At 58.8% G+C, this 24074-nt stretch overlaps 1 protein-coding gene across 6 annotated transcripts in view; it reads left to right on the forward strand.

Moving 5' to 3' along the window:
- RGS3 (regulator of G protein signaling 3) overlaps positions 1–15591 on the forward strand; it is a 63051-nt gene extending 47460 nt beyond the window's left edge. For 4 of the 6 annotated variants that reach the window (XM_056505061.1, XM_056505063.1, XM_056505062.1 and 1 more), the window contains 6 exons: positions 5578–6210; positions 9077–9150; positions 12572–12673; positions 13504–13565; positions 14137–14303; positions 14389–15591. In XM_056505061.1, coding sequence (XP_056361036.1) covers positions 5578–6210; positions 9077–9150; positions 12572–12673; positions 13504–13565; positions 14137–14303; positions 14389–14574 — 1224 coding nt within the window. In that variant the 3' untranslated portion in view covers positions 14575–15591. Of the gene's footprint in view, positions 1–5577; positions 6211–9076; positions 9151–11776; positions 12499–12571; positions 12674–13503; positions 13566–14136; positions 14304–14388 lie in introns of those variants that run through there. The other 2 variants (XM_056505065.1, XM_056505066.1) reach the window with 2 other exon arrangements.
- The last annotated feature ends 8483 nt before the right edge of the window (positions 15592–24074 follow it).

Below are 24074 nucleotides of genomic sequence, written 5' to 3' on the forward strand. Positions count from 1 at the left end.
CTTTCGTAGCCTTTTGGACACCGTCCCTGCACTGGCACTGGGGGCCACGCAGCAGGTTCAGGCTGGAATTGCGGCTCGGAGCCGCGCTGGGATGGAGGGCACGGGTGGGGCGGGCTGGGTCCGGAGCCGGCGCTGCGGGTCGGGGCTGCGGCGGGGCCGGTCCCGGGGGCGGCGGTGGGAGGGCTGGTCCGGCTCCGTCCCGGCCGGTCCGGGTTGGCGGGGACGCCGAGATGCGGGTGCAGCTGAGCCGGGCTCCCCTCTGCTGCCCTCGGCTGAGTTCGGGGAGCGGGGCCGGGGCTGGGCACAGCCCTGTGCGCTGGGAATGTTCCCGTTGGGAATGCGGGATGGGGAATGGGATTTGTGCAGGGATCCTCCCGTGCTTCCTCCCTCGAGCAGGGCTCTTCCTGCCGGGGCTGGGGCAGCCCAGGGCCAGGTTTTGAGGGGGTACAAACGTTACCCCCCATCTGTACCTCCGCCTCATGCCTGCCCCAGGCACCGCTGGCGCTGCTGTTCGGGTTGGTACAGCCGCGCTGCTTTTGCTGTTACACTAATTGCTCGGGATCAATTATTCATTGGGCAGTAATGAAGCAGGGAGAGGGTAGAAACCCGGCTGTGAGCGAGCCCTGGGCTCTGGCCGGCCCCGCACAGGGTGAGGAGCAGAGCTCAGGGAGCCTCGTGAGCACTTTCACAATGACTCCCACGAAGATTTTCTCAGGTTTTGGTAGTTCTGCTTTGCATTTCTGGCTTTGTTTTCTTCCCCTCAGCCCCGTGCTGTGCATTAGATGCTGTTCCTTGTAGCTGTGAGCTTCCTTGGTTCTTAGTTGTCACTTTTAAAATCCCGAGGTGCTCCACAGTGTTTCACAATGAGAAGTTTCTGATCTGATGGATCTGGGCACAGTTCATCCCATGCTAAGAACTGAAACTGTAAAATATTTTCCTTCTGCTTTAGGAAAGATCCACTTTGAAAAGGTTGCTGTTTCCCTGGATGATGTAGGTGCTCTTTTCCCTGCAATCCAGCTGATGTGGGGTGGGATGTTGCCTCCAGCACAGGGAGCCCACTGCTGTCTGCATCTCTCCCAAAATAACCCTGGAGAGAGAGTTGGTCTCATTCCCATGGAGTGAAATGCTTTTGGGGACAGGTGAGGCATCTCGGTCCTTTGAAGGGCAGCAGGAGCCAGAGAGGTTCCCCATGGGACACAGGGAGGATGGAGCTGCCATGGCTGGGACAGCCACAGGCTCTTCCTGTGCCATCCCAGCAGCTCTGCTCACTCCTCCTGGGTCAGAGCACAGCTCATCCCTTGCTCTCCTGCTCACATCCATGTCCAACTGCCTGCAGGGACTTCTCTGCTTTTCCCAACCCCTGGTTTTGGCTGAGGAGGTACCTGGGTGCAGAGCAGCTCTCTGAGCTGTGCTTTGCCTCCTCTTCCTCAGCATCACCACAAAAGAGAGAAAAACCTGAGCATCCCCATCAGGAGCCAGGAAATGTCCGTGTGGCCAGGCATTCCTTGAGCCACAGTGGCTCCATGACTGAGAGGAGCAGAGGCTTTGGAATGAGAAGCTGAGATCTTAAAAAAACAAAAATCCCTGACCTCCCCTTGCTGGGGATTCCTGGGAATGCCACAAGTGCTGGCACTTCTGGCAGCAGGGGAGCTGGTGGCACCAGGGCAAGGGCAGGGCAGGCTTCAGCTCCAGCTGTGCTGTCTCCAGGGCTGGGCTTCTCCCAGCTGGAAGTCCCAGCTGTGGGCCACCTGCAAGGCCACATTATTTAAAGACATGCTGGAGAAGTCGAATTTGTGCTGACAGTCATTGAAATTTTCTCTGCTGGTGAACTGGAACAGTCCTGGATGGGAGCAGCAACTGAGAAAAGCCTGCCTGAGGTACAGACCAAGGAACAGAGGATTTGTGGTTCTCCTGCCCTGTTTGCTTTCAATAAATTAAAAAAAAAAATTGAAAAAACTTGATTTTTTAAATAGTGAGTGATCCTTAAAGGCAAAGAGAACCCAGGGAGTGGGTAACAGGTGCAAGGTTTGAGGATGTTGGAGCAGGCAGGGCAGTGTTGGTTATTTTTGGAGTGTGTTGATATTTGTTCAATTTGTTCATTCTTAGCACTCTCTTGCTGTTGCTCTGATCTCAGACCCATTGTCCTCCTTCCCTAAAATGACCCCAGAGAGCCATCCTGGGCTTTGGAGGCAGCTCTTGCTTCTGCCCTCTTTTCCCTTTCTCAGGAAATGCTGCTTGGCCTCTCAGTCTGAGATAGAAACTGGGGGAGTGAAGTGTGAGATCCTTCAGGGAGGATGGAATAAATCCCCTGCCCAGATGCAGACAGGGAAACCCAGATGCTGGGAATGACAAAACCAATTTACTGAGTGCAGGGGAAGATGCAGATGGTGAAAAAAGGGAAATCTGCACGTGGAGGTCAGGGACACCCAGATGCTGAGAGCAATGAGACCAAGGCATTGAGGATGGAGAAATCCAGATGTTGGCTGCTGGCTCCTGAGCTGCTGCTGCAGTGGGAGCATGGAATGCTTTGGGTGAGCCTGTGAGGTGGAAGGACAGCAGCTCCCTCAGGCACCAGCACTGGCTCCACTGCTGCCTCCTCCAGCAGCCCTTGGCCACATGAAGTGGTGAGAAGGTGCCAGCCCCCCTTGGGTACTGGAAAAGCTGCTCAAAAGCTCCAGGGAGAGCTCAGAGCCCCTGCCAGGGCCTAAAGGGGCTCCAGGAGAGCTGGAGAGGGAATTTGAACAAGGGATGGAGGGACAGGACACAGGGAATGGCTCCCACTGCCAGAGGATATTGGGCAGGAATTGTTCCCTGGCAGGGTGGGCAGGGCTGGCACAGGTGCCCAGAGCAGCTGTGGCTGCCCCTGGATCCCTGGCAGTGCCCAAGGCCAGGTTGGCTGGGCTTGGAGCAGCAGGGACAGTGGAGCCCATGGGAGGGGGTGGGACAAGATGGGCTTTGAGGTCCCTTCCAGCCCAAACCATCCTGTGAGTCTCTGAAACCTGGTCCCATTCCCATCCTCGAGGTCCCAAGTCAGCTTTGGGCAGCAGGGTGGACTTGGCTTTGTGCTGGTGAAGTCCCTGTGCCCCAGGCAGGAGCACTCTGTGGCTGGCAGGGGTGGCATTGCTGCCTCTCCCGTGTCTCCCCCAGCCCAGGTGATGCTGAGCAGAGCCCAGCCTGTGCAGACAGGCTTTCACAGCCCTGCTGATGCTCTCAGCCCGAGATGGAACCAACTGCTGCTCATCCCCTCCATGCCAGAGAAGAGCAGCAGAAGCTCTGATTGAATTAGTGCAAGGATTTAATTTAATCCCCAAATGTCTCTCATTTTAAAGGAGCCTGCTCATTTCCTTCTAGGCCCTTATCAGATGCAGGCACCCAGCACTGTGAGCAGCAGGACTGGGCAGATAGGCAGTGCTGGGGGGAGGGCTTGGTGGGGAGTGACTCGAGGGCTGTGTGGGTTTATCCTCTAGTTATTTCATGAGATAATGATGACAGTGATTGCAAGACAAATAGAACATCAGCATCAGTGAGGCACACGCTGGTGCAAATGGCAGCCTGGCATGGCAGGGCTGGGAGCATTCCCTGTTCCAGGGATTACTGTGGGAGAAGTGGAACAGCCCCAAGGATGGGCTGAAAGGAGCATTTGCTTTGTGCCTGACACCAAATCCAGCAGTTTCATGGGTGGGGAAATGTCATGAAGGGACCAAGCACATCGTGGTCTCTGAATTTTTGTCTTCAGACTCACTGGGGGAGTTCAGGTGCTGCTGGGGGGAGCCAGGCTGGGTGGGGCAGAGCTGGTGCTGTGTGTGCTGCAGGTGTCACAGGGACCCTTGGGTGTGACAAACCAGGACAAGGCACAGCTGGGCACGTGGGGGCTCCTGCCCAGCTGGGCTCCAGCATTTCCCTGGGAACCTGCCCAGCTCTCTGCCCCTGGGCTCAGGCAGTGCTGGGTGGTGTCTGTGCTGTCCCCCCTGTGCACATGGGGCTGTCCTGGAGGTGACAGCAGCTTTGGCAGCCCAACATCTGCACACAGCTGCCTGGGGATGCCCAGGGCTGGTTCTCAGCCCTGTGCTCTGGGGGATGAGGGGTGTCCAGCAGCAGGTGGCTCTCCCAGGGCTGCTGTCACAGGGGATACAACCTCTGTCCTCTCTGGGTGCCTCCTCCCAGAGGGATGTGAGGCTGGATGGGTTGACTCCTGCCTTTTGAAGCTGAAGTCAATTTATACAGAGGGAGTGTCTTTGTTACCTCCAACTTTCTGGTTGTCACTGGGTTTGTGAAAATGCTTGGATGTCAGCTGGTGATACAGTGACTTATTTTCTGGGTGACTTGTTAGCTGGGGGTGGTCCTGTGGAATTGCCCCTGCCCCAGGATCTGTGTAGGAGGGAATTGCTTCCTAAAGAGAGGATTTTTCTCTCCTTTGGTATTTTTTTTTCCCTGCTGGGTTGGTTTTACCCCTTTGGCTTAGACAGAAAAATGACACAGGACCCTGCTGTGGCAGGGGAGGGCTCATCACAGGCTGCCCCTGCTCACAAAAACAGCCTTGGAGGTTTTTCCCTTGGGCTTTTCCCTTTGAAAGGACAGAGCTTGCTCAGGCCTTATCTAGCTGCAAAGAAACCTGGAAAAACCAGCCCCAAAGACTTAAAACCCCGACAGGAGTGTCTGTAGAGGCAGTGGAGTGGTTTTGTAGGGCTTGCCAGAGCCACGGGCTGAGCTGGGGAATCCAGGGATGGGCAGAGCCCGGCGATTCCCTTTGGCTTTTGGTAACGCGGTGCAGGAGGGGCCGGAGCTGCTGCACCAGCTGCTGGTGTGTCTGCAGCCCTTGGGGGAAACCCCTGCAGGGCAGCAGCTCCCTGGGGACACGGGGTCAGGATGCTGCTACAGCTCTGCCTCTGCGGCTGGAGCCAAGCCGGCTCCCGGGCATTCCCCAAAATCCTGGCATTCCTCAGAATCCCGGCATTCCTCAGAATCCTGGCATTCCTCAAAATCCTGGCATGCCTCAAAATCCTGGCATGCCTCAAAATCCCCGGCATGCCTCAAAATCCCGGGTATTCCTCAAAATCCTGGCATTCCTCAGAATCCTGGCATTCCTCAAAATCCTGGCATGCCTCAAAATCCCCGGCATGCCTCAAAATCCCGGGCATTCCTCAAAATCCGGGGCATTCCTCAGAATCCTGGAATTCCTCAAAATCCTGGCATTCTTCAGAATCCCGGGTATTCCTCAAAATCCCGGGTATTCCTCAAAATCCTGGCATTCCTCAAAATCCCGGCATTCCTCAGAATCCTGGCATTCCTCAAAACCCACCGGTGCTGCCGGGAGCTGGAGGGGAGAGCTGAGCGCCCCCAGCCCACTCCAGCTGGGTATCCTGGTGTTCCAGGGCTCAGGAGCAGCGCTGGGTGCTGGCAGAACAATGGGTGACGTGGGGACGATGCCACCCCATCCCACCAGAGCACTGTTAGCGCTGTACAAATCACTGCCAGCCTTTAGGTGGGGTGTGAGGAGGTGAAGGGCTCCCCAGGAAGGTGGCCAGAGAGATTTGGGGTTCTTCTGCTCTCATCATCCCTGTTCATCTCCCCTGGCAGATGCTGGAGACGGACGCCGAGCAGCCGGGGCAGATGCACTCGGAGGATGGGAAGGCAGCAGCGGGGGCCCCTCCGGCTGCCGAGGCAGCGGCTCTGGCCGAGCCCCGGGATGCTCTGGGGGCCACCCCGGCTCCTCTGCTGCTGGAAAAGCAGCCGGTGGCCACGGCAAAGAGAGAGGAGCAGCGCAGCTCCCTGGCAGCCTTTGTCATCCCCGAGCTGCGGCTGGACAGCACCTTCAGCCAGAGAGCGGCGGGCAGCGCCACGGACGGCGAGGACGAGGAGGAGGACGAGGAGGAAGATGAGGATGAGGAGGATGAGGAGGAGGACAGCGACGAGCAGTACCTGGACAGGAACGAGCTGAAGCGCAGCAGCATGATCGAGACGTCGGGCGGGCAGCCCGGCTACACGCTGAGCGTGCAGGGCTCGCTGCGGCGCCGCACGCACAGCGAGGGCAGCCTGCTGCAGGAGCCCAGGGGCCACTGCTTCACCTCCGACACCACCCTGAACTGCTCCGACAGCCCCGACACCGCCGAGCGCTGGGCGCTGCCCTCCCCGCGCACCCTCAAGAAAGAGCTGGTCAAAAACGGCGGCTCCATCCACCAGCTCTCGCTGCTCTTCTCGGGCCACAGGAAGGTACGTGAGCCACGCTGGCCCTGCTGCTGGAGAGCTGCGGGGGTGGAGGTGTCCTGGAGGTGCCCCCGTCTCCATGACCGTGGCAGAGCTGCCTTCTGAGCGGCCGGGAGGGTCCCTGCCCCTGTCCCTGGCTCTGGGAGGTGCTTAGCTCAAGGCGTGTCACCCCAGCAGTGCTGCGGACATGGGTGGCCATTCCCAGCACTGCATCCACACCCTGCGGGTCCGTGGCCTGGGCAGCCGCTGTCTGCTGGGACTGGAGCTGGCAGAGGTGCCCCTGGGCATCTGTGCTTGCACAGGACTGCTCCCAGCAGCACAGGGGACAATCCCTGTGACAGTCCCCACTGTGCAGGGGGTGCCAGCAGCAGTGTGACCCTCTGCCCCCACCAGCCCTCTGCAGGGCTTTGACCACTGTGGGGGTCCATCTCATGAGAAAGCTGTGGTCAGCAGTGATGTGTGACCCCAGCATGCAGGGGGAGCAGCAGAGGCTCTGCCCAGGATTGCACTGGCCTGTGAATCCCAGGGGTCTGGGGTGCTCCCTGAGCCCCCAGAGCAGAGCTGGCACTGGCTGTACTGGTGCAGGAAACGAGGTGCCACTTGGCAGGAGAGGTTACTGCAGACCCTGGGGTTAAACCTGTTCTGGGTTAACCCATGCTGGGTTAACCCTCTTCCTGTCACGCTGATGCTGTCTCCTGAAGGAATGTTTTGGGCTCAGAGTCCCTGACCCGCGGGTGAGAGCCCTTCCCGGGTTACAGACTGCTGGGCTGGGGCTGCTGTCCGTAAGTGAGCCCAGGCTCTCCTGGAGACTGATGCCAACAGTTGTGTGCGGGAGGAGACGGGGGTTCAGACCCGCCCTGTCCCGAATGTCCCTGTCCCTTGTGTCAGGGCCACGGTCGCTGCCTGTCGCAGCGCGGCGCCGGCGGGGAGCGTCCGTGAGCGCTGCTGTGAGCAGTGCCCTGAAGGGGAGCTTAGAGTGCCGCTGTGTGTGCAGCCCCGAGCCTGCAGCCCTGCAGCCCTGCGGCGCTGCAATACCGAGCCTGCAGCCCTGCATTGCTGCCCGAGCCGGGCGGGCTGCCGGGTGGATGTTTTCCCACAGAGGTGAAGGGAGCTCGTCCTGTGTTAAACTGTTCTGCTGCACGTTAGACTGGGATTTTTGGGGCAGGGATTGGGCAGCCTGTGCCGGTGGCTGCATCTCCTGCAGCTCCCAGTTCCAAGCCTGCAGCAGCTCTGGCTGCCTGGAGCTTAAATCCCTGCCCATGTGTTCTTCTCTTGGGCATCTCTGCCTGTTCCTTCTGCCTTATTCCCTGCTCACATCACCCTGCTCCCACTGCCTCATTCCCACTGTCCTGCTCCCATTGGTCTGCTCCCATTCCCCCATCCTCCCATTCCCACTGCCCTGCTCCCACCAGCCCATTCCCACTGCCCCGTTCTGATTCCCCTGTTCCTATTCCCCTGTCCCCATTGCCCTGTTACCCTTGCCTCTCTCCCACTCTCCCATTCCCACTGTGCTCCCCTTGTCCTGCCTGCCCAGCTGCCTGTGGAGGGTGTGCAGCACTCAGGGAAGCCAGACACGAGGCTGAGCCACTGTGGGATTGGGCTGCACTTTGGAAACACTTTTATTGGCCTGTGCCTTTGAATAGCTCAATGAAGCCCCCGAGCTGTTTGGAGCAGGACACTGATGCACAATTCCCATATGGAATTTCCCCACCAAGCTGCCAAGCACTGGCAACACCTGCACCCGGCGGCCTCGGCTGCAGGGCCATCACATCCATCAAGGTTCTTGCTTATTTTCCCATCTGGGAGTGTTTCGGAGGGGCTCATTCCACAGCCCTTTTTAACTCCATCCTGCCCGGTGTGCCCCCTACCCCTGTCCCGCGATGGGGCCGGGATCTGGTTGTTTTATTGGGCACTGTGGGGAGCGCTGGGACTGCTCGGGAGAGCTGCTGCCTTTGTCCCCGAGCACGGAGCCTCTCCGGACAATGGCAGGAAGCGCGGCCAGCCCGTCTGCCGCGGCCCGGGGAAGGCGCTCGGCCAGGCCCGCATTGTTCGGGGCCGGTAAACTCCGGAAAGCCGGGCGCAGAATGGAAGGAAGTGTCCGAGAGCTCGGGCCCGGGGCTGCGGGGGTTCCCACGGCCCGGCCGCGGGGTGATGATCCTGGAAAGCGCCCGGGAGCCCCGGGAGCACGGGATGAGCTGTGGTGGGCGGGATGCGGGGCGGGATGCGGGGCTGGCCGTGAGCATCTGCAGCGTTCAGGAATGCATGGAATGCTGAAGCCCCCGAGCTGTGGTGATCCCAGCAGCGTCTCCCTGCCTGCTGCCAGGCTCTGTGGCTCGGAGGCTGTGCTGGTGCTGCGCTGAGCTCAGGCAATCCCAGATCCCCTTGGTTTGTCCTGGGGCAGCGGTCAGAGAGCAGACTTGTAAACTGCAATGATATGATTCAATTATAGGTGAACTGTTCTGATTTCTCCTGCCTGGGGACTGCTGGGGACTCCTGATTGGTTTTGGGAGCCCAGCCTGGTTCTGGGTGGTGGCAGGATCCCTGTGCCCACTCAGCAGCAGGCGTGGGATGTGAATGTCCTCCTGGATGAGGTGCACTGTCAGCACCTTGAACCTGGAGGGTGCCTGGGCCGTGGGGGCTCCTTGGGTGCTCCAGGAACACCGTGGGCTGAAGGTGGCAGAGGATGAGTGAGGGGAGGGAGGTTCATGTATAATATCGTTGCCATCATGAGGAAGGGGCCCTGTGTGTGCTGTGGGTCTGGGCTGTGGTGTGGGGACCGTGGGGATGCTGGCCCTGCTGGTCGGTGACACAGAGTGACACCGTGGGCGTGTCCTGATGTGATGACAGACACTGTTCTTCTGTTCCCCCCCAGCTGAGTGGAGCAGACCCTGAGTGCAGCTGTGACGAAGGAGACGAGAGCTCCCGCAAGAAACGCAGCAGGAGCCTGTAAGTGCCAATCGGGGGTGGCACCAGGTGTGCCAGGGCTCTTTGTGGGGTCAGACACCTGGGCCGAGCCCTGCTGTTGCCAGGAGCTCTCAGGATCCCGTCTTTTTCCCCTGACTTTTCCAGCAGCAAAGCCATGAACTGGGGTGTCACTTCACATGGAATTGTTTCCAGGGAGGGTGGTGGGGTGTGCTGGGGGCCCTGCCCAGCCCAGCTGGGAGCGACCCCTCCCACCGTGCCCGGACAGGGTGAAGACACCGGCTCTTGGGGAAAACAGCTTGCCCGGGTTCAGGGAGAGGACAGAGAAGCAGTGAAATCTGAGCTGGGGGCCTCCTTCCCGCTGGCCCCTTGCCGGGAGGAGGAATGGGGAGGTTCCCCAGGCTCAGCCCTCGCCGCACATCTGTGGCAGCGCGGCGGGACCGCGGGGACCCCCGAGGGACACGGGCAGCCCCTCCGCTGCTCCCGGTAAGGCCGCGGGGTGCCAGAAAGTGGGTGCAAGCAAGGACAAGGCAGCCCTGGCCTTTGCTGCCCTCAAACACAGCCGCAGCTGAGGTGGGGCAGGCACACGGGTGAGGATGCTCGGGAACGAACTCCCGCCGAACGCGGATCCAGCCGGGTGCCAGAGCCACCACGGGGTGCCCGTGGCTGTGTGCCCGCTGCCCTGGCCACGTGTGCCGGGCAGGTGGAGGAGCCACACGTGGTTCGAGCGGCTCGGGGTGCGAGGGGGCTGCGCCCGGCCCCGCCGGCTGTGCCAGCGAGCGGCACTGTCGGCCCGCGCTGCCGCATCGCCGCCGCCTATTTTTAGCTCTTTTTATTATTCCCCCCCCCCAAGCGCTGGAAATGAAAACGAAGCCCTTGCAGCAGGGACGTCCCCGGCCGCGTGGCAGCGGCGGGGGAGGCTCGGCCCCCCCGGGGCGAGCGGCTCCGCTCACCTTGAGCCGGGGATGATGCTCGGGGAGCGCCCGGCAGCGCCATTGGCTGTCCCGCCGGCCCCGCCGCTATTTATGGGGCTCGGGCCGCGGGCTGGCACTCGCTCCTCTCCGGCCCCGATGCACCACGCCATGGTGGACTTTTCCGAAAAATACCTGGAAAGGTAGGACAGCCAGCATCCTGCCAGGAAGGGGGATGTGCTGCCCAGGGATGCAGCACGGGGTGATGGTGCTGGGCCTCGTGGTCATGCTGGGGTGCTGGGGCAGATCGCTTTATAGAGGAAACTCCGGAGTGAAACCAGCAATTTTTAAATGGAATTATTTTTCCCGTGGCATTCACTGTGCGGTGTGGCCGCAGCTGGGGGCTGTGCCTGCCCGGGGCTGTCGCAGCCTGGGTTGGTGCCACTCCTTCTTTGCAGGGGTGTGCGAGAGGAGCAGCACGTGGAAGTTGGGGAACTTCCTTAGGAGGTGTTTGCTGGTGTGTCCCAGCTGGAAAATCCACTCAGGAGCCGGGATCACCTGCCTGCTGTGGGCCAGCTGGTCCTGTGCCAAGGGCTGTGCTGCCGAGGTGACCCACGTGTGTCACACGAGGGGTGCTCAGTGCCCTGCCAGCCCCCGGAATGCTGCCCTGCTACAGTGGGAACACGGCTGAAACTGTTGCTGGAGGCTGTGTGGGATGGCTCTGCGTGCTGGCGGGTCCCCAGCTGCCGCCGGCGTTGGCAGAGCCGCGATGGAAGGCAGATGGTGTTTGGAGCAGGAGGCTCCGTGTTTGGAGCTTGAGGCTCCGTGTTTGGATCCACTTTTCCCACGTTAGTGGGTGCCTGGCAGCAGCAGGACGTGTGTCCTGCTGGATCACAGCCCAGGGGGTGTGAAGGCAGTGAAACTGTCCATGTCTCTGAGGGTATGGATGGCACCAGGGGCTGGAGGGAGCAATTGCCCTCTACAGTCATTCTGTGGCTCACTGGACTGAGCCATGGGGTTGTTGCAACTCTTATTTTTCCCAGTGTTTCTGTGTTTTACCCTCCTGGGTCTGGAGAACATCACCTGGGGTGGTGCATCCGTGCCCTGAATCCTCCTGTCCCACTCATGTCCCTGGGCATGGCTTCACCAGGTCGAGGTGGCTTCTCTGAGCATCCTTGCTGTGTGACCTGTGGGAGGTCCTGTAGCATTGAATTTCAGAATCAGAAAAAGCAAGAAGTGAAAACCGAAGCCACTTGCCTAATGAGATGTCAGATAAGGAGCTTCAGATTTAAAGGGCAGACTCTATGTGTGTTGAGAAAAGACTGATGCTCTTACGTTTTGAGAAATACATTATATCCACAGGCAGTGAAACACTCTGTGTGCACTTTATGATGAGATCGAAGATTGTATTTTAAATGGAAGAAATTAAAAACACATATGGAAGCTATAATTCTTTCCAGTTATAAGGCTTCCAGCCACATGTAATTAAGATAGCATTATACTCGCTTTTTAACGAGTGACAGATCACTGTCAGTGGGAGAAGACTGCCAGAAAAGGGAGTGAGAAGCGAGGCCCGAGCGCTAAGAATTGTCGCTGCCGGATGGTTTTTGGTTTTTGGTTTTTGGGAGGGTTGGTGCCGTCCCGGGTGCCGGGTGCAGTGACCGCGCTGCGCCGCGCGGGGGCAGCACCGCCCGTCCATCCCTGCCCGGCCGGGGGGGCGGGGGGGCTCCTTTCCCCAAAATTCCGTCAAACTTTGTGTTCCTGCCCGGGGAAACCGAGAGTGCCATGTCCGTGTGCCCGTCAGTCTGTCTGTCCAGGGATGCTGTCACCCGTGCCCCAGTGCCCTGCGCTGCCAATCCCGGCCACCCCCTTATGGAAGTGTCCCCACGGCCACGCCCCACGCGGGCTGGCACCGCGGGCAGTGACCACCCGTGGGTGCGTGTGTGTGCGCAGCCAGGGCAGCGCTGTCCCCGCTCCGCCCCGCCGCCGGCCCCGCTGCCTTCCCGGGATGCCTGCGCTCTATAAATAACCCTCGTAAATCCTCGCCGTGATTATTTTTCCCCGCCGTCTCTTGAAAGGCCCCACTATCCGCCTCGGCGCTGATTTTTCCACCTTTCCTCAAGTTTCCCCAGCAACGGCAGAGCCGTCCCAAACAGCGGCGGGGCTGACACAGCCTTTACTCACTCGCGGCCGCCCCACGCCGCATTTAAAGCTCCGGGCGCTGCGCCCTCCCACTTCCCTTCCGCGCTGGCCGCTGCGGGCAGGAGCGCGGCTCGGGGCGGGCGGCAGAGCGGCTCGGGCTGTCCCCGCTGTCCCCGCTGTCCCCGCTGTCCCCGCAGCCATGCCCTTCTTCCGCGACCTGTCCAAGCCGCAGCCGCTGGAGTTCCACGCGGAGATGCTGCTGGCGGTGCAGCGGCCGCACTCGGGCAGCCTGCAGCGCCGGCACACCATGAAGGAGTAGGTGATGGTGCTGGGGGTCCCCGCGGGGCTGGGGGTCCCCTCGGCCGCCCGCTCACACTCGCTCTTCTCTCTAGAGCCAAGGACATGAAGAACCGCCTGGGGATTTTTCGGCGGCGGAACGAGTCCCCCGGAGCCAACCCCTCCGGCAAACTGGACAAAGTGCTCAAATCCCTCAAGTAGGTGCTGCGAGCGGGAGGCGTGGGGATGGGGACCGTGAGGATTTGGGGACCGTGAGGATTTGGGGACCGTGGGGATGGGGACCGTGAGGACCTGGGGACAAGCTGTGGTCTGGAGCCCCTCACCTCCAGGAAAGCTGTGTTCACCCCGTTTGGGGGGGCTGTGAACAATTTTTTTTTGTATCTGGAGGAGCATTTAAAATATTTTTTGGCTGAAAATCTCCTGGTGGAGGGTGAGAGGTCCTGCCTGCACAGTGGCACTGCAGAGGCTTGGGCTGGAAATTTCCCTGCCAGCAGCGTTCTCCCAGTGTTTGTCTATGGAACTTTAACTGGCCAGAGGATGGTTTGAAAAACCACTTTGCTCTGTAGAAGCTTTAACAGCTGGAGGACAAGCCCTCCCAGCTCTTGCTGCTGGCAGCTTCTCTGGCTGCTTGAATGGAGCAGCTGAAATCCCACTTCTCCTCAGCCCCGTATCAGCCAGTTTCTCCAGCTCTTCCTCACACACCCCAAGTGCCACAGCTGCCTGCACAGACCTCCTGGGCTTGGATTTTCTTCCTGCCAGCCTAGAGGCAGCGGATTTCTTTTGGCAGAGCTGCTGTGGCACTGCCTGGTGCAGAGCCTGGCTCTGCCTTCAGCTGCTCTGCCAGGGCCAGCCCTGAGCACACAGCAGGGCTTTATCCTCTGGAAACGTTTAGCAGGAGGCTGGTTTGGAGCTGGGAGCAGCCGTGCTGGGCTCACAGCCTGGCTTTTAATCCACTGGAAATGTTTAGCAGGCAGCAAAAGCAGCTTTTGCTGCTGAGCTTTGCCAACGTGCTGTCCTTTTTCCACAGGCCCACTCCCGAGGAAGCACTCAAGTGGGGGGACTCCCTGGAGAAGCTGCTGCTGCACAAATGTAAGTGTGTGTCCATCCCTTCCACTGTGCTTGCTGCCAGGGGAATAGCCAGACACGTGCCTGGATAAAGCTGGGATTTCCTCTGTTAATCCCTTCCGGTGTTTGGGGATGCACAAAGTGAAATTAGCCTCCCCCTTGTCCTCAACCCCCCTGCTCCTGCCTGGCCCAGGGGGGATCTTGGTGACAGGGGCTGCAGCCCCCCAGCTTGGGGAGGAGGAGCTGTGATCCATGTGTGTGCCCAGTTTGGGGCTGTGCAGAGGGTCCATGGAGCAGGAGCTGCTTTAGGACATCCCAAAGATGGGAGAACAGCCCTTCCCAGGCACCCCATCCTACACCCAGCCCAGGGGATCCTGTCCCACTCCAGCCCAGCTCCCTTCTGGCTCTGGGTGCTGCTGGGGCTGTGGGTTCAGCCCCTGGATGGGCTGTGCTGCTGTGCTGGCCTGGCAGTGCCTTGTGCCTGTTTGCACAAGGGGGTTTTTTGGGCAGTGCAGGGCGGTGGTTTGGGCTGTGCAGGAGCTGGGGCTGTTCCCTGTCTGTGAGCAGGAGCAGAGCTGTGTCCCTGTCCCCACAGACGGGCTCGCTGCCTTCAGGGCCTTCCTGCGCACCGAGTTCAGCGAGGAGAACCTGGAGTTCTGGCTGGCCTGTGAGGAGTTCAAGAAGATCAAATCCCAGTCCAAGATGGTGTCCAAGGCCAAGAAGATCTTCTCAGAGTACATTGCCATCCAGTCCTGCAAGGAGGTGAGGGTGGCTCCGCGCTGGGTGCGCTCCGGGCGCCGTGGCCGCCTGGGGAGCTGCTCAGCAGCCCTGGTTCCTCTGCCCACAGGTCAACCTGGACTCCTACACCCGGGAGCACACCAAGGAGAACCTGCAGAGCATCACCCGCAGCTGCTTCGACCTGGCCCAGAAGAGGATCTACGGGCTGATGGAGAAGGACTCGTACCCCCGCTTCCTGCGCTCCGACCTCTACCTGGACATAATCAACCAGAAGAAGGGCAGCTCCCCGCTGTAGGCCCAGGGACTGACTGGGGCAGGCTGGGAGCTGTGTGTTTACATGGAATTGGGCATGGAGGCCTTCCTGGGAGCTGCTTGTGCCCCCAGGACACGGGGCAGCTGGAGGCACCGAGCTGGGGCCGAGGGACAGCCAGGCAGGCTGGTACTGCTGCAGCTCCTCCCCACCATCGCTGGTACGATGCCTTCGGCCTGGATTGAGCAGGAGGGAGCTCCCACGAGACTACTGTGAAGCTCCTGCCCCAGCCAGAGCCTTGCTGGAAGGTGGAGAGCGAGCCCAGCTCAGCAAGGAGGAGGAGTTCTCGTGCAGGGCTCTGGCGAGGGGCCAGCAGCACCGACACAAACACACAAACCTTATCCTGGATTAAATCCTTGTGAACTGGAGCAGCCCCAGGACGCTGCTGTGCTTCCCTGTGCCCTGGGCTCTGGAGCAGCTCTGGCAGAGCCCGGCGCTTCCCTGGCTCGTGGTGGGTGCCCCGGAGCAGCGAGAGCCGGGTCCTTGCCCTGTGCTGGAGGTGTGCAAAGCACCCCCTCCTGCCCTCCCCTGTTTATTTATTGCCCTCCTGTAGCTGGACACGTTGCTGTGTGATAGGGACCCCGTGCCCTCCCCGTTCCCGAGTTACAAGTGCAATATTGGTGTGTGTCGCGGCCGAGCTCTCCGGCGGAGTGGATGCCTTCTTCTTTTTCCAAGTGCGTAGATTTGGTCAGGCAGCAGGTTTGGTGTGCCAGACCCATTCCCTGGCAGCAGGCAGCTGGGGAGCCTGGTGTAAATATCAGTGTATCCATGCCCTGACGACGGAGGGGTCGGTGGTGGAGCACAGCAAACTCTGCAGCAGCCGCTCTCCTGACTCTGGATAACAATGCTGTGTTTGGGAAGAGGGGCTCCTGCTGGCCCTGGCAGGGCAGGGTGCACTGCCTGCCTCCCAGTTTACAGTGCAAAGCATCTCTGCAGCTAGAAAAAAAAAAACCTACATTGTCATGGCCATTGGTAAATAAAAGGAGAATATAATTTCTGGTAGCTGGATTTGTTCGTGCCGTGTTTGTCAGCCCTCGCCTCGCTGAGGAGTGTAAAGTCCTGTTACTGTGTGGCTAAAGAAGGGAAAATGTGGTTCCATGAATTTCTGAGCTGTTTTTTTATGATGGAGCAGCTGCCAGATGCTCCTGAGGCCAGGTCTGGGTGTAGGAGCAGAGTTTTGCCCAAAGTGAGATTGTTGCCAAGGACAGCGGTCGCTGTTAAACATGAACCAGGGAAATGCCCAAACACACCAGTGACCTCTCTGGGCCCCTCTGGGGACACACCAAAAGCAGCAACAAAAAGCTATTCCAGGTCCATGCACAGCTTGGCAGGGCTGCTCCTCCCCAGCAAAGGCAGTGCTCTGGTGTAGGGTGCAAATGTTTTGTAAAGGCTGTTCAGGGTGTGTTTGGTACCTGAAGTGTGACCTGGTTGTGACTGGCCTTGGATGGCTCAGGGATGTGACTGTGGTGTCACAGGGCTGTGCTGGGCTGTGGTGTGGCTGCCCAGAGTGCTGCTAATGCCCAGGGATGTGTGGCTGCCCCACCTGGGCACAGCTCTCCCCAGCTGGTACCATCACTTCTGGGGAGCTGCCTGATTTCCCTCTTCAGACAGCCAGAGGTGATGCCAGGTGGGGACACTGAGGCAGAGCTGGGGCTGGAGACAGCAGGGTTGGTGACATGGCTCTCCTGGTGGCTCTCTGGAGATGCTGTTGGCACCTCAGGGTCAGGGTGCATGGATGAGGTCCCAGTGGTGACCCAGTCCCACTGGAGCTGCTGGGGCCTGGTGGGGGCTGCACCCTCCCAGCTGCCTCCTCCAAGCCAGACCCTCCTCTTTCTCCTGGCACTGCCCAGAGCTTTCATCTCCTGTCCTGAGCTCCTCACTCCATCCCAAACCTGTGTTAGGAAACTTGCAGCAGCATCCCTTCATTGCCCATTCCCCATTTTTGCATCCCCAGGCTCACTGGGACACCCCAGAGGGTCTGTGGGCACTGGGCAGCCCCAGCAGCCCTGCTGCATCCCGTGGTGCTGGTGATGCTCAGGAGCATCCCAGCCCCAAACCAGGCTGGGTTCTGAGCCTACAACCTCCTTCCCTCCAGGAATTATCCCAGCCCAGTGAGCCAGGCAGGCAGGGAGGGCTGGACCTGCCTGGGATGTGTGGGGTGGGAATCTCAGCTTTGATCCCTGCAGGGGACAAAGGCACTGTGGGGATGGAGAAAGGGGGACCTGGGGTGACTCCCTGGGAAGATGGAAATAGCCTGGGTGAGTGGCAGGAGCTGGTTATTGCTGTAGGAGAATTTATTGCTGGTTCCAGGCTGGCCTGAGTCACTTGGCAAACACCATCCCCACATGCTTGGAGACTCTGCAGAGATAGGCCTGGGGGAAGCTGGAAGTGCCACGTGCTTTTCCCATGTTTTCCTGGGATGGCCAGGGATCCCTGCACAGGACAGGTCCCAAAATGAGCTCAGGTCTCCTTGTGGGCTCTGTGGTGACACTGAAGCCACAGCTCTGTCCTCCCTGTGCTGTGGGACAGGGGCTGTGGCAGCTTCTCCAGGACTTGGTGCTGCAGAGCAGAACTGTGAGGAGCTTGGAGCATCTGTGTGGGAAGCCAGGCCATGGACACACTGTGGGTTTGTTCTGGGGACACTCACAGGGATGGAGATCCAGCCCCACTGCCCTGAGGGGACACAGGGAGCTCTTACAGGGACACTGAGCTTACAGCACAGAAGGGGAAGATAAATGTCCTTCTTCAGCACAAAATCCAGTCATGCCAAGAGAAGAAATTCCTGACTGATCAATGCCAGTGCCACAAGCCTGTGTGATGGGAATGGGAATTAGGGATATTCCTAATTCTTAATTTGAGCCACAGCCTCAGCCCAAGTGGCACTGCTGGAGGGACATTCCATGGCAGCAGTGCTGGGGTCACCTGGCTGGGGGTGGCCCTGGGAGGGCAGGGGACATTGCCTGCCCGTGAAGGGTGACAGTGGAGCTGCCCTGGGCCCATCCCGAGGATCAGGGATGTGGGGAGGAGCTGCCTGTGGACATCACTGGTCCAGCCAAGGGGAATTTCCCAATGTGGAAAACGGTGCCTTCCAAAATAGAGAGGAGCTTATCTGGGCAGATAACGAGGATTTATCTCTGGGCTAAAAATTAGTGGTTGCTGAGTTGCAAATGGTCCCAACTCAGCCGTGTTTGTTGTGTGCAAACAGGGCAAAGTCCACGAGGTGCTCCTGGTTCATCCACGGGACAAAGCTCAGCCAGCCAAAGGCAAAGCTCCCCCGGGAAGGGATTGCGTGGGAAAATGGGAATTAGCACCAGAAAGAGCTGAAAGGTTCAAAATCTGACTCATTCTGGGTGTGGAAAAGGTAAAATGTCCCAAGGTCCTGGGTTTAATGTGATGGTTCCCTCACACCCTCGGGGGTGAGGAGGTTGGGATGAACAAAAAGCACTTGGAGAGGTGGGAAAATGTCCCACCTGTCCCAGGGGATGACTTTGACCCTTCAGGTGTCCCTCAGCTCAGTATTGCATCAGCTGCCTGACGTGGCTGGCAGCCAGGGATGGGTGCTGAGGTCACCTGTGATTTACCAAAGCAAAGGAAACTCTGAGTGTGGCAGCTGGAAATGCAGCCCAGGCTGCTGAGCACCTCTGGAATGAAGAGTGTGGTCATCCAGGTGAGCACCTGCAAGGAGCCTCACTGCAGGGCTGGCTGGAAGCCAGGAGCACAAAGCTTTTCCCTCATTTCTACAGAAACAGAACTTTGCCTTTTTTTCAGGAGTGTCCTGTGCCCCAGGATGCTCCAGCACTGTGCAGCCTTTAAGGGGCTTTTCCAAGGCACCCATCCTGGAGGACACTTACCCAAATAAACATCACTTTCTACTGAGCACAATCATTCCTTGGACCCCTGATTAGACAATTACTCTCAGAATAGAAGCAAGGCTGCTTTCCAGCCACAGACTAAACACAGCTCAGCAGTTTGATACTGAAACCACTGACACAAGAATTCCCAGCCTGGAGTAAACAGCTGAGCTGCTGTGACAGTCCCTTCACCAGCTGAGGCTTATCAGGAGCACCCTGAGCTCTGATTTGGGTGGCTGAGACAGCCAGGAGCTGTCTGGGGACCCAGCAGGAGCACCCAGGGGATGGAGGTCGGGACTGTCTGGGGACTTTGGCATCCTCTGGGTGTGATAAGGGAGAGGGTGCAGGGTGTGTCTGGGGCTCTTGTCCTTCCTCTGCTGACCCCAGGGCTGGGCTGGGGCTGAGGGGTGCTCAGCTCTTTGTCCTGCCCAGGGGGCCACCAGTGCCACCAGCCCCTGCAGGTGGCATTAATGGTGTCACCCCTCAACAATCCAAGGGAGCAAACACAGAGAAAGTAAAAAGCTTCTGAGGTAAAAATAAAACCAGACTCAGAGATTTCTGTCAAGGACACAAACTCAGCTGGGCTGGGCTGGTGCCAGGGCAGGAAAAGCAGCGGTGGTGAAGTCCCCTGGGTGCCTCCAGCTCATTGTTGTGTCCCTCTCATGGCTCATTTTCTGATTCTTCCGTGCATGAGGTCATGTTTAGTCAGCCCATCCAGCTCACACATTCCCTGGAGCTGGGGAGGAAAGTGGATAACTCTGAGTGCAGCCAGCCCCGAGGCTGGGGAGGATGGAGAAAGGATGGAGGAAAATACTTTTATCAGTGGCTGAGCAGGGCTGGGGCACAGGGAGGGGATGAGGGGTCCCTGCTCCTCAGAGTGACCCACTGCCAGCACCCCCAGCCCTCTGAGCACAGGGATGGAGCTGAGAGGGGGATTCAGATCTTGGGAAAACTGGGATCCCTTTTCCCAGCCCTCCTCCCTTGGCAGAGGGAGAGCTGGAGGGAGCTGGGAGAGGAGCCAAGCAGGAGCAGTGGGGCTGTGGATGGACTGTTTGCACAGGAGCCATTTGCAAGTCATTTCTTGTCCCTTCCTGAACTAATGGGACAATTATTTCGGGCCACACGTGTTTCTGATGGAAAGTTCCACCCAGCCCACGTCAGCTCCTGGGGGAGCAGCCCTGCTGTCCCTGAGGTGATTTTCCAGACAAAGACAGGCAGGTGAAACTGCTGCTGGGCTTGGGGACAGCTGGGATGGGTCACAGAGCACCAAACAAAGCTCCCAGGGCTCCTGCCTGGCACAGGGTTTGGGATGGGCCCATCTGCCTCTGTGCCCTGCTCTGCAGCCAGAGCAACAGGGGGTGGAGAAATCAGAGAGGACCCTGCAGAGGTGGGATGGAGAGGGATGGGATGTCACAGCATGGACAGCAGGAAAGGTGATGGGGCCAAACTTTTCCTGGTAGCAGCAGTGACAAAGGAAGGGACAAGAGGCACAGCGTGTGACAGCTCCCAGCCCTTCAGCTGGCACAGCAGGACAGATGTCCCCAGGCACAGCTGGCACAGCAGGACAGATGTTCCCAGGCACAGCTGGCACAGCAGGAAAACAGCCCCACAGAAGGAGGGGCTCCTGCTGGAAGGGGCAGAGCTGGCCCCAGTCCCAGGTGACATGTCCAGCAGTGGGGACACTCCTGGTGTGTGGCAGGGCTGGGCACAGCCCAGGGCTGCTCCCCTGGCCCCTGAGGAGTGCAGCTGGACAGGGAATGTCCCCAGGACACAGGAGTGCAGGGTGAGCTGCAGGAGGCCAAAGGCCTCAGGTGAAGATGAGTCCTGTGTTTTTCTACAAGGAGAAAATTAAATCCCAAAGCTGGAGGATGAATCCATTGTGTTAATGCTGGAGCTGAGGGAAGAGTCCTTCCCTTTGCCCTCTGACCACCTAGAATCTGTTTGGTTGTGGGTAAAAGATGGGAGCTGAGAGCCAAAGTTTGGGCTCAGATTTTGGCCTGTGGAGCTCAGGGTGACATCTCTGCTGTGCTCAGCTGCCCTGTCCTCACACAAAATCTCATCTCCATGATTTTGATCTCCATGTTGCTGTGTTTTCCAGAGATAATTCCTAAAATCTCTTTTTTTGGCCAGCCCAGGCTGAGCAGCACTGATAGCAGAGCAGGGCTTGGTGTGGGATGGGGATCCTGGATGGCTCCTGCAGATATTGCCCTACCAATTTTATTTAATTTGTCATTTGTATGCAAACAATCCAGTTAATTAACTAGATGATCTTTCAGGGAGCACAAGTGTTGCCAGAGGTAGGAAGTCTGATAAGTTGATCCAGCCAGTCTTTCCTTTCCTAAAATAAATAGAGAGGAAGGAAGTAGGATGGGAGCCCCTGAAAATCATATTTTAAATAGTGTCAGCTTTTATGGCTGAGCCATAAAACTGTAGTTCCTGAAGCACAGGAATTAATGAGATGATAATTATGGACACACTCACTGCTGCAGCTCCACCACAGCCCAGGAATTAACCCTGGCAAGGAGCAGGGTGGGCTCTGCTCTGCTGTGTCCATGCAGGGAAGTGCTGGACAATAATAATAACTTTATTCCCACTGCTCTGCCTGCCCTGCCCACAGCACACAGGGCAGTGCTCTGGCTCCCTGCAGGCAGCTCTGGGACTCTGGGGAATTTGGGGTGCCCAGCACAGGACTCTGAGCAGGCTGGCTGGGGACACTGCTGGGACACTGCCACAGGCCTTGTCCCCACAGCACCAGGGCCAGATTTCAGTGGGACTCAGGAAAATCAACGAGCACCTGAGTCCTGGAGTGACAGGACACGGGGAAGTGGCTTCAAACTGAAAGGGCAGGTTTAGGATATTGGCAGGAATTGTTCCCTGGCAGGGTGGGCAGGGCTGGCACAGGGTGCCCAGAGCAGCTGTGGCTGCCCCTGGATCCCTGGCAGTGCCCAAGGCCAGGCTGGACACTGGGGACAGTGGGAGGTGTCCCTGCCATGGAAAGGACCTTCCAACCCAAACCAGTTTGGGATTCTGTGATTCCACCCCCAGTACTTCCCCCAGGCACCCCAAATTGAAAGCCCTCTGCTGCTGAACACCCCATTTTCTCTGCTCTGAGACCATCCTGCTCCTGTTCCCCATTTTCCATTCTGCGTGGAGTCATCAGGAAATGCCAGGCTCCTCCAGGAGAGCAGACAGGGATGGAAAGCCCCTGGGCTGTGTGGAGCCCTGTGCTCTCCTGTGGGGCTGTGCTTGGTTATTTCCAGCTGTGGCTTCTGGAAACCTTCAGTGCTTCTGCCACTTTTAGCCCTGGTGGCTCAGTAACTGCTCCTGCCAAGACTGGGGCTGCTCCTCGTTTTCTGGAAAAACCTTAAAACGCTGCAGAGTGTCAGAGGAAGCCAACTAAGGAAAAAAATAACAACCAGAAAAACAAAACCTGGTCTTTTTCCAATCAAGCTACAGTGGTGTTGTACTTTTCTTAAAGCAAAACACATCTCCTTTTTTTTCCTGGATCCAACTGGCCCCTGCAAACACACTCTCCATTGTGCCAAGTTCCCAAAATAGCTGCAGCTGTCGATAGAAATAAAGTCCTGGGAGAATCTCCCGTTCCTGTCTCACCCTCCTGAGCTCCTGACATGCCACACACTCTCTGCTCTGCCAAATCTCCCCTGTGGCAGCTCCTGGGTGTTGAATCCCACCCAGAGCACCAGGCTGGCAGCTCTGCTTCGGTGTGGATCCCTGCAGGGTTTAACCCCTTAGGCTGTGGGGTTGGCAGTGCCCAAATCTTGGCCAGAGGGGAGGTTTGGGATATTCCTGGGCTCCACTCCATCCTTGGTCCACCAGCAATTCCCAGATTAATGGTTTTGGACATGGCAGTGCTGGAGACCTGCATGTTCCAGGTCAGGACAATGAACACTCATTCCTCTGGATGAAATCCCTCACATTGTTGTTTGGTTTTTCACATACAATTTCTGCTCACAAATGTTTTCCTGGCCTCCTGCTGCCTCCCCTCAGAGGGGGCTGGAAGCCTGGGGTCCCTCCTGGGTGTGTTTGCAGGGATCACCTGAGGCTGCTTTTCCCAAAAACGACAGAAATACTCTGGGAAAGCAGGGCCAGCCCCAACCTCTGCCCAGCTCCCTGGACTGGAGCCTCAGGGCTCTGGTTTCCCATGGAAGGACTGAGCTTTTCCAGGGTTTTTGGAGCCAGGGCTGGGGCTGGTCCAGCTGACACCATGCACAGGTGATGTGCTGTGGTTTCACCAGCTGTTCCTCCTGCCCCTCACCCTGCCTTCCCTGCTGTTCTGCTGCCCTTGCTGGGCACACTCCCATTTCTGCAGCCCAGGGTCTTTGCTGGGGCTGGTGCAGGGAGGCACAGCAGGGATGGGGCAGGGGCAGGTGGAGGGGAAAGGGCTGGAGCTGGGGGTGAGGTGACCCCACTGTAAATGTGACATCCCTCCAGGGATGGGGCAGCCCAGGTGAGACTGGGGAGGTGCAGCTGTTCTCAGGCAGGGCTGGCTGGGGAAGGCGGCCTGGGCTGACTCAGGGTCAGGGGTGATTCAGCTGCAGGAGTGCCACAGGCTGGGGCTGGCACAGGGCACAGTGTCCCCCGTCCTGCACATCCCCAGCGAGGCTGCAGGGGCACCCACAGCTCCCAAGGGAATCCAGCTCTGAACAGAAAACAAGGATTGGGTGCTGCTTCTCCTGAAAACCAGGGGATATAAACTGGGGAGGTGGCCCTGGTGGCAGGGAGGGGGCAGGGCTGAGGCCAAGGGCAGTGCTCCTGTGTGATGCTCCTGAACTTGCAGGGAGCCCAGAAGGACAGAGCCCCCTGAACTGGGTTTCTGGTGCCCTGTGGTGGGATTTGGCAGAGCAGGCCCTGGACTGACTGAGGAGGAGGAAGGAAAGGAGCTGAGGCTTTGTCAGCTGAGCCACTGAGCCCCTGGGGCAGCCCCATGGCTGGAGCAGGGAAGGACAGTTCTGGTTCCTGCCCCAGGGATTGCAGCACCCCATGGGCACCCCATGGGCAGTGCAGAGCAGGGATGGACAGTTCTGGTTCCTGCCCCATGGGCAGTGCAGAGCAGGGATGGACAGTTCTGGTTCCTGCCCCATGGGCAGTGCAGAGCAGGGATGGACAGTTCTGGTTCCTGCCCCATGGGCAGTGCAGAGCAGGGATGGACAGTTCTGGTTCCTGCCCCATGGGCAGTGCAGAGCAGGGTGCTGGCCCAGGCCTGCCAGGGGATGTCCTGGGTCCCCTCCATGGCCCTGGCTCTGGAAGGGCTCACCCCAGGCAGGGAGCTGTGCTGGGTGGGAGGCAGGGCTGGGGCTGCAGGAGCTCCCTGCCCTGATCTGATGAGTCTGAAAGTGCAGCTGCTCTGGGGGGATCCCAGACAGCATTCCCTGGAGCTGCAGCAGGACATGGATACTGGCAGGAATTGTTCCCTGGCAGGGTGGGCAGGGCTGGCACAGGTGCCCAGAGCAGCTGTGGCTGCCCCTGGATCCCTGGCAGTGCCCAAGGCCAGGCTGGACACTGGGGACAGGGGGAAGTGACACTGCCATGGCAGGGGTGGCACTGGATCAGCTGTAAGGTCTCTTCCAACCCAAACCAGTCTGGGATTTTGTCCAATTGATTTTCTGGGGGTCC

The sequence above is a fragment of the Oenanthe melanoleuca genome, chromosome 17 (genome assembly GCF_029582105.1).
Source record: "Oenanthe melanoleuca isolate GR-GAL-2019-014 chromosome 17, OMel1.0, whole genome shotgun sequence".
Classification (NCBI taxonomy): domain Eukaryota; kingdom Metazoa; phylum Chordata; class Aves; order Passeriformes; family Muscicapidae; genus Oenanthe; species Oenanthe melanoleuca.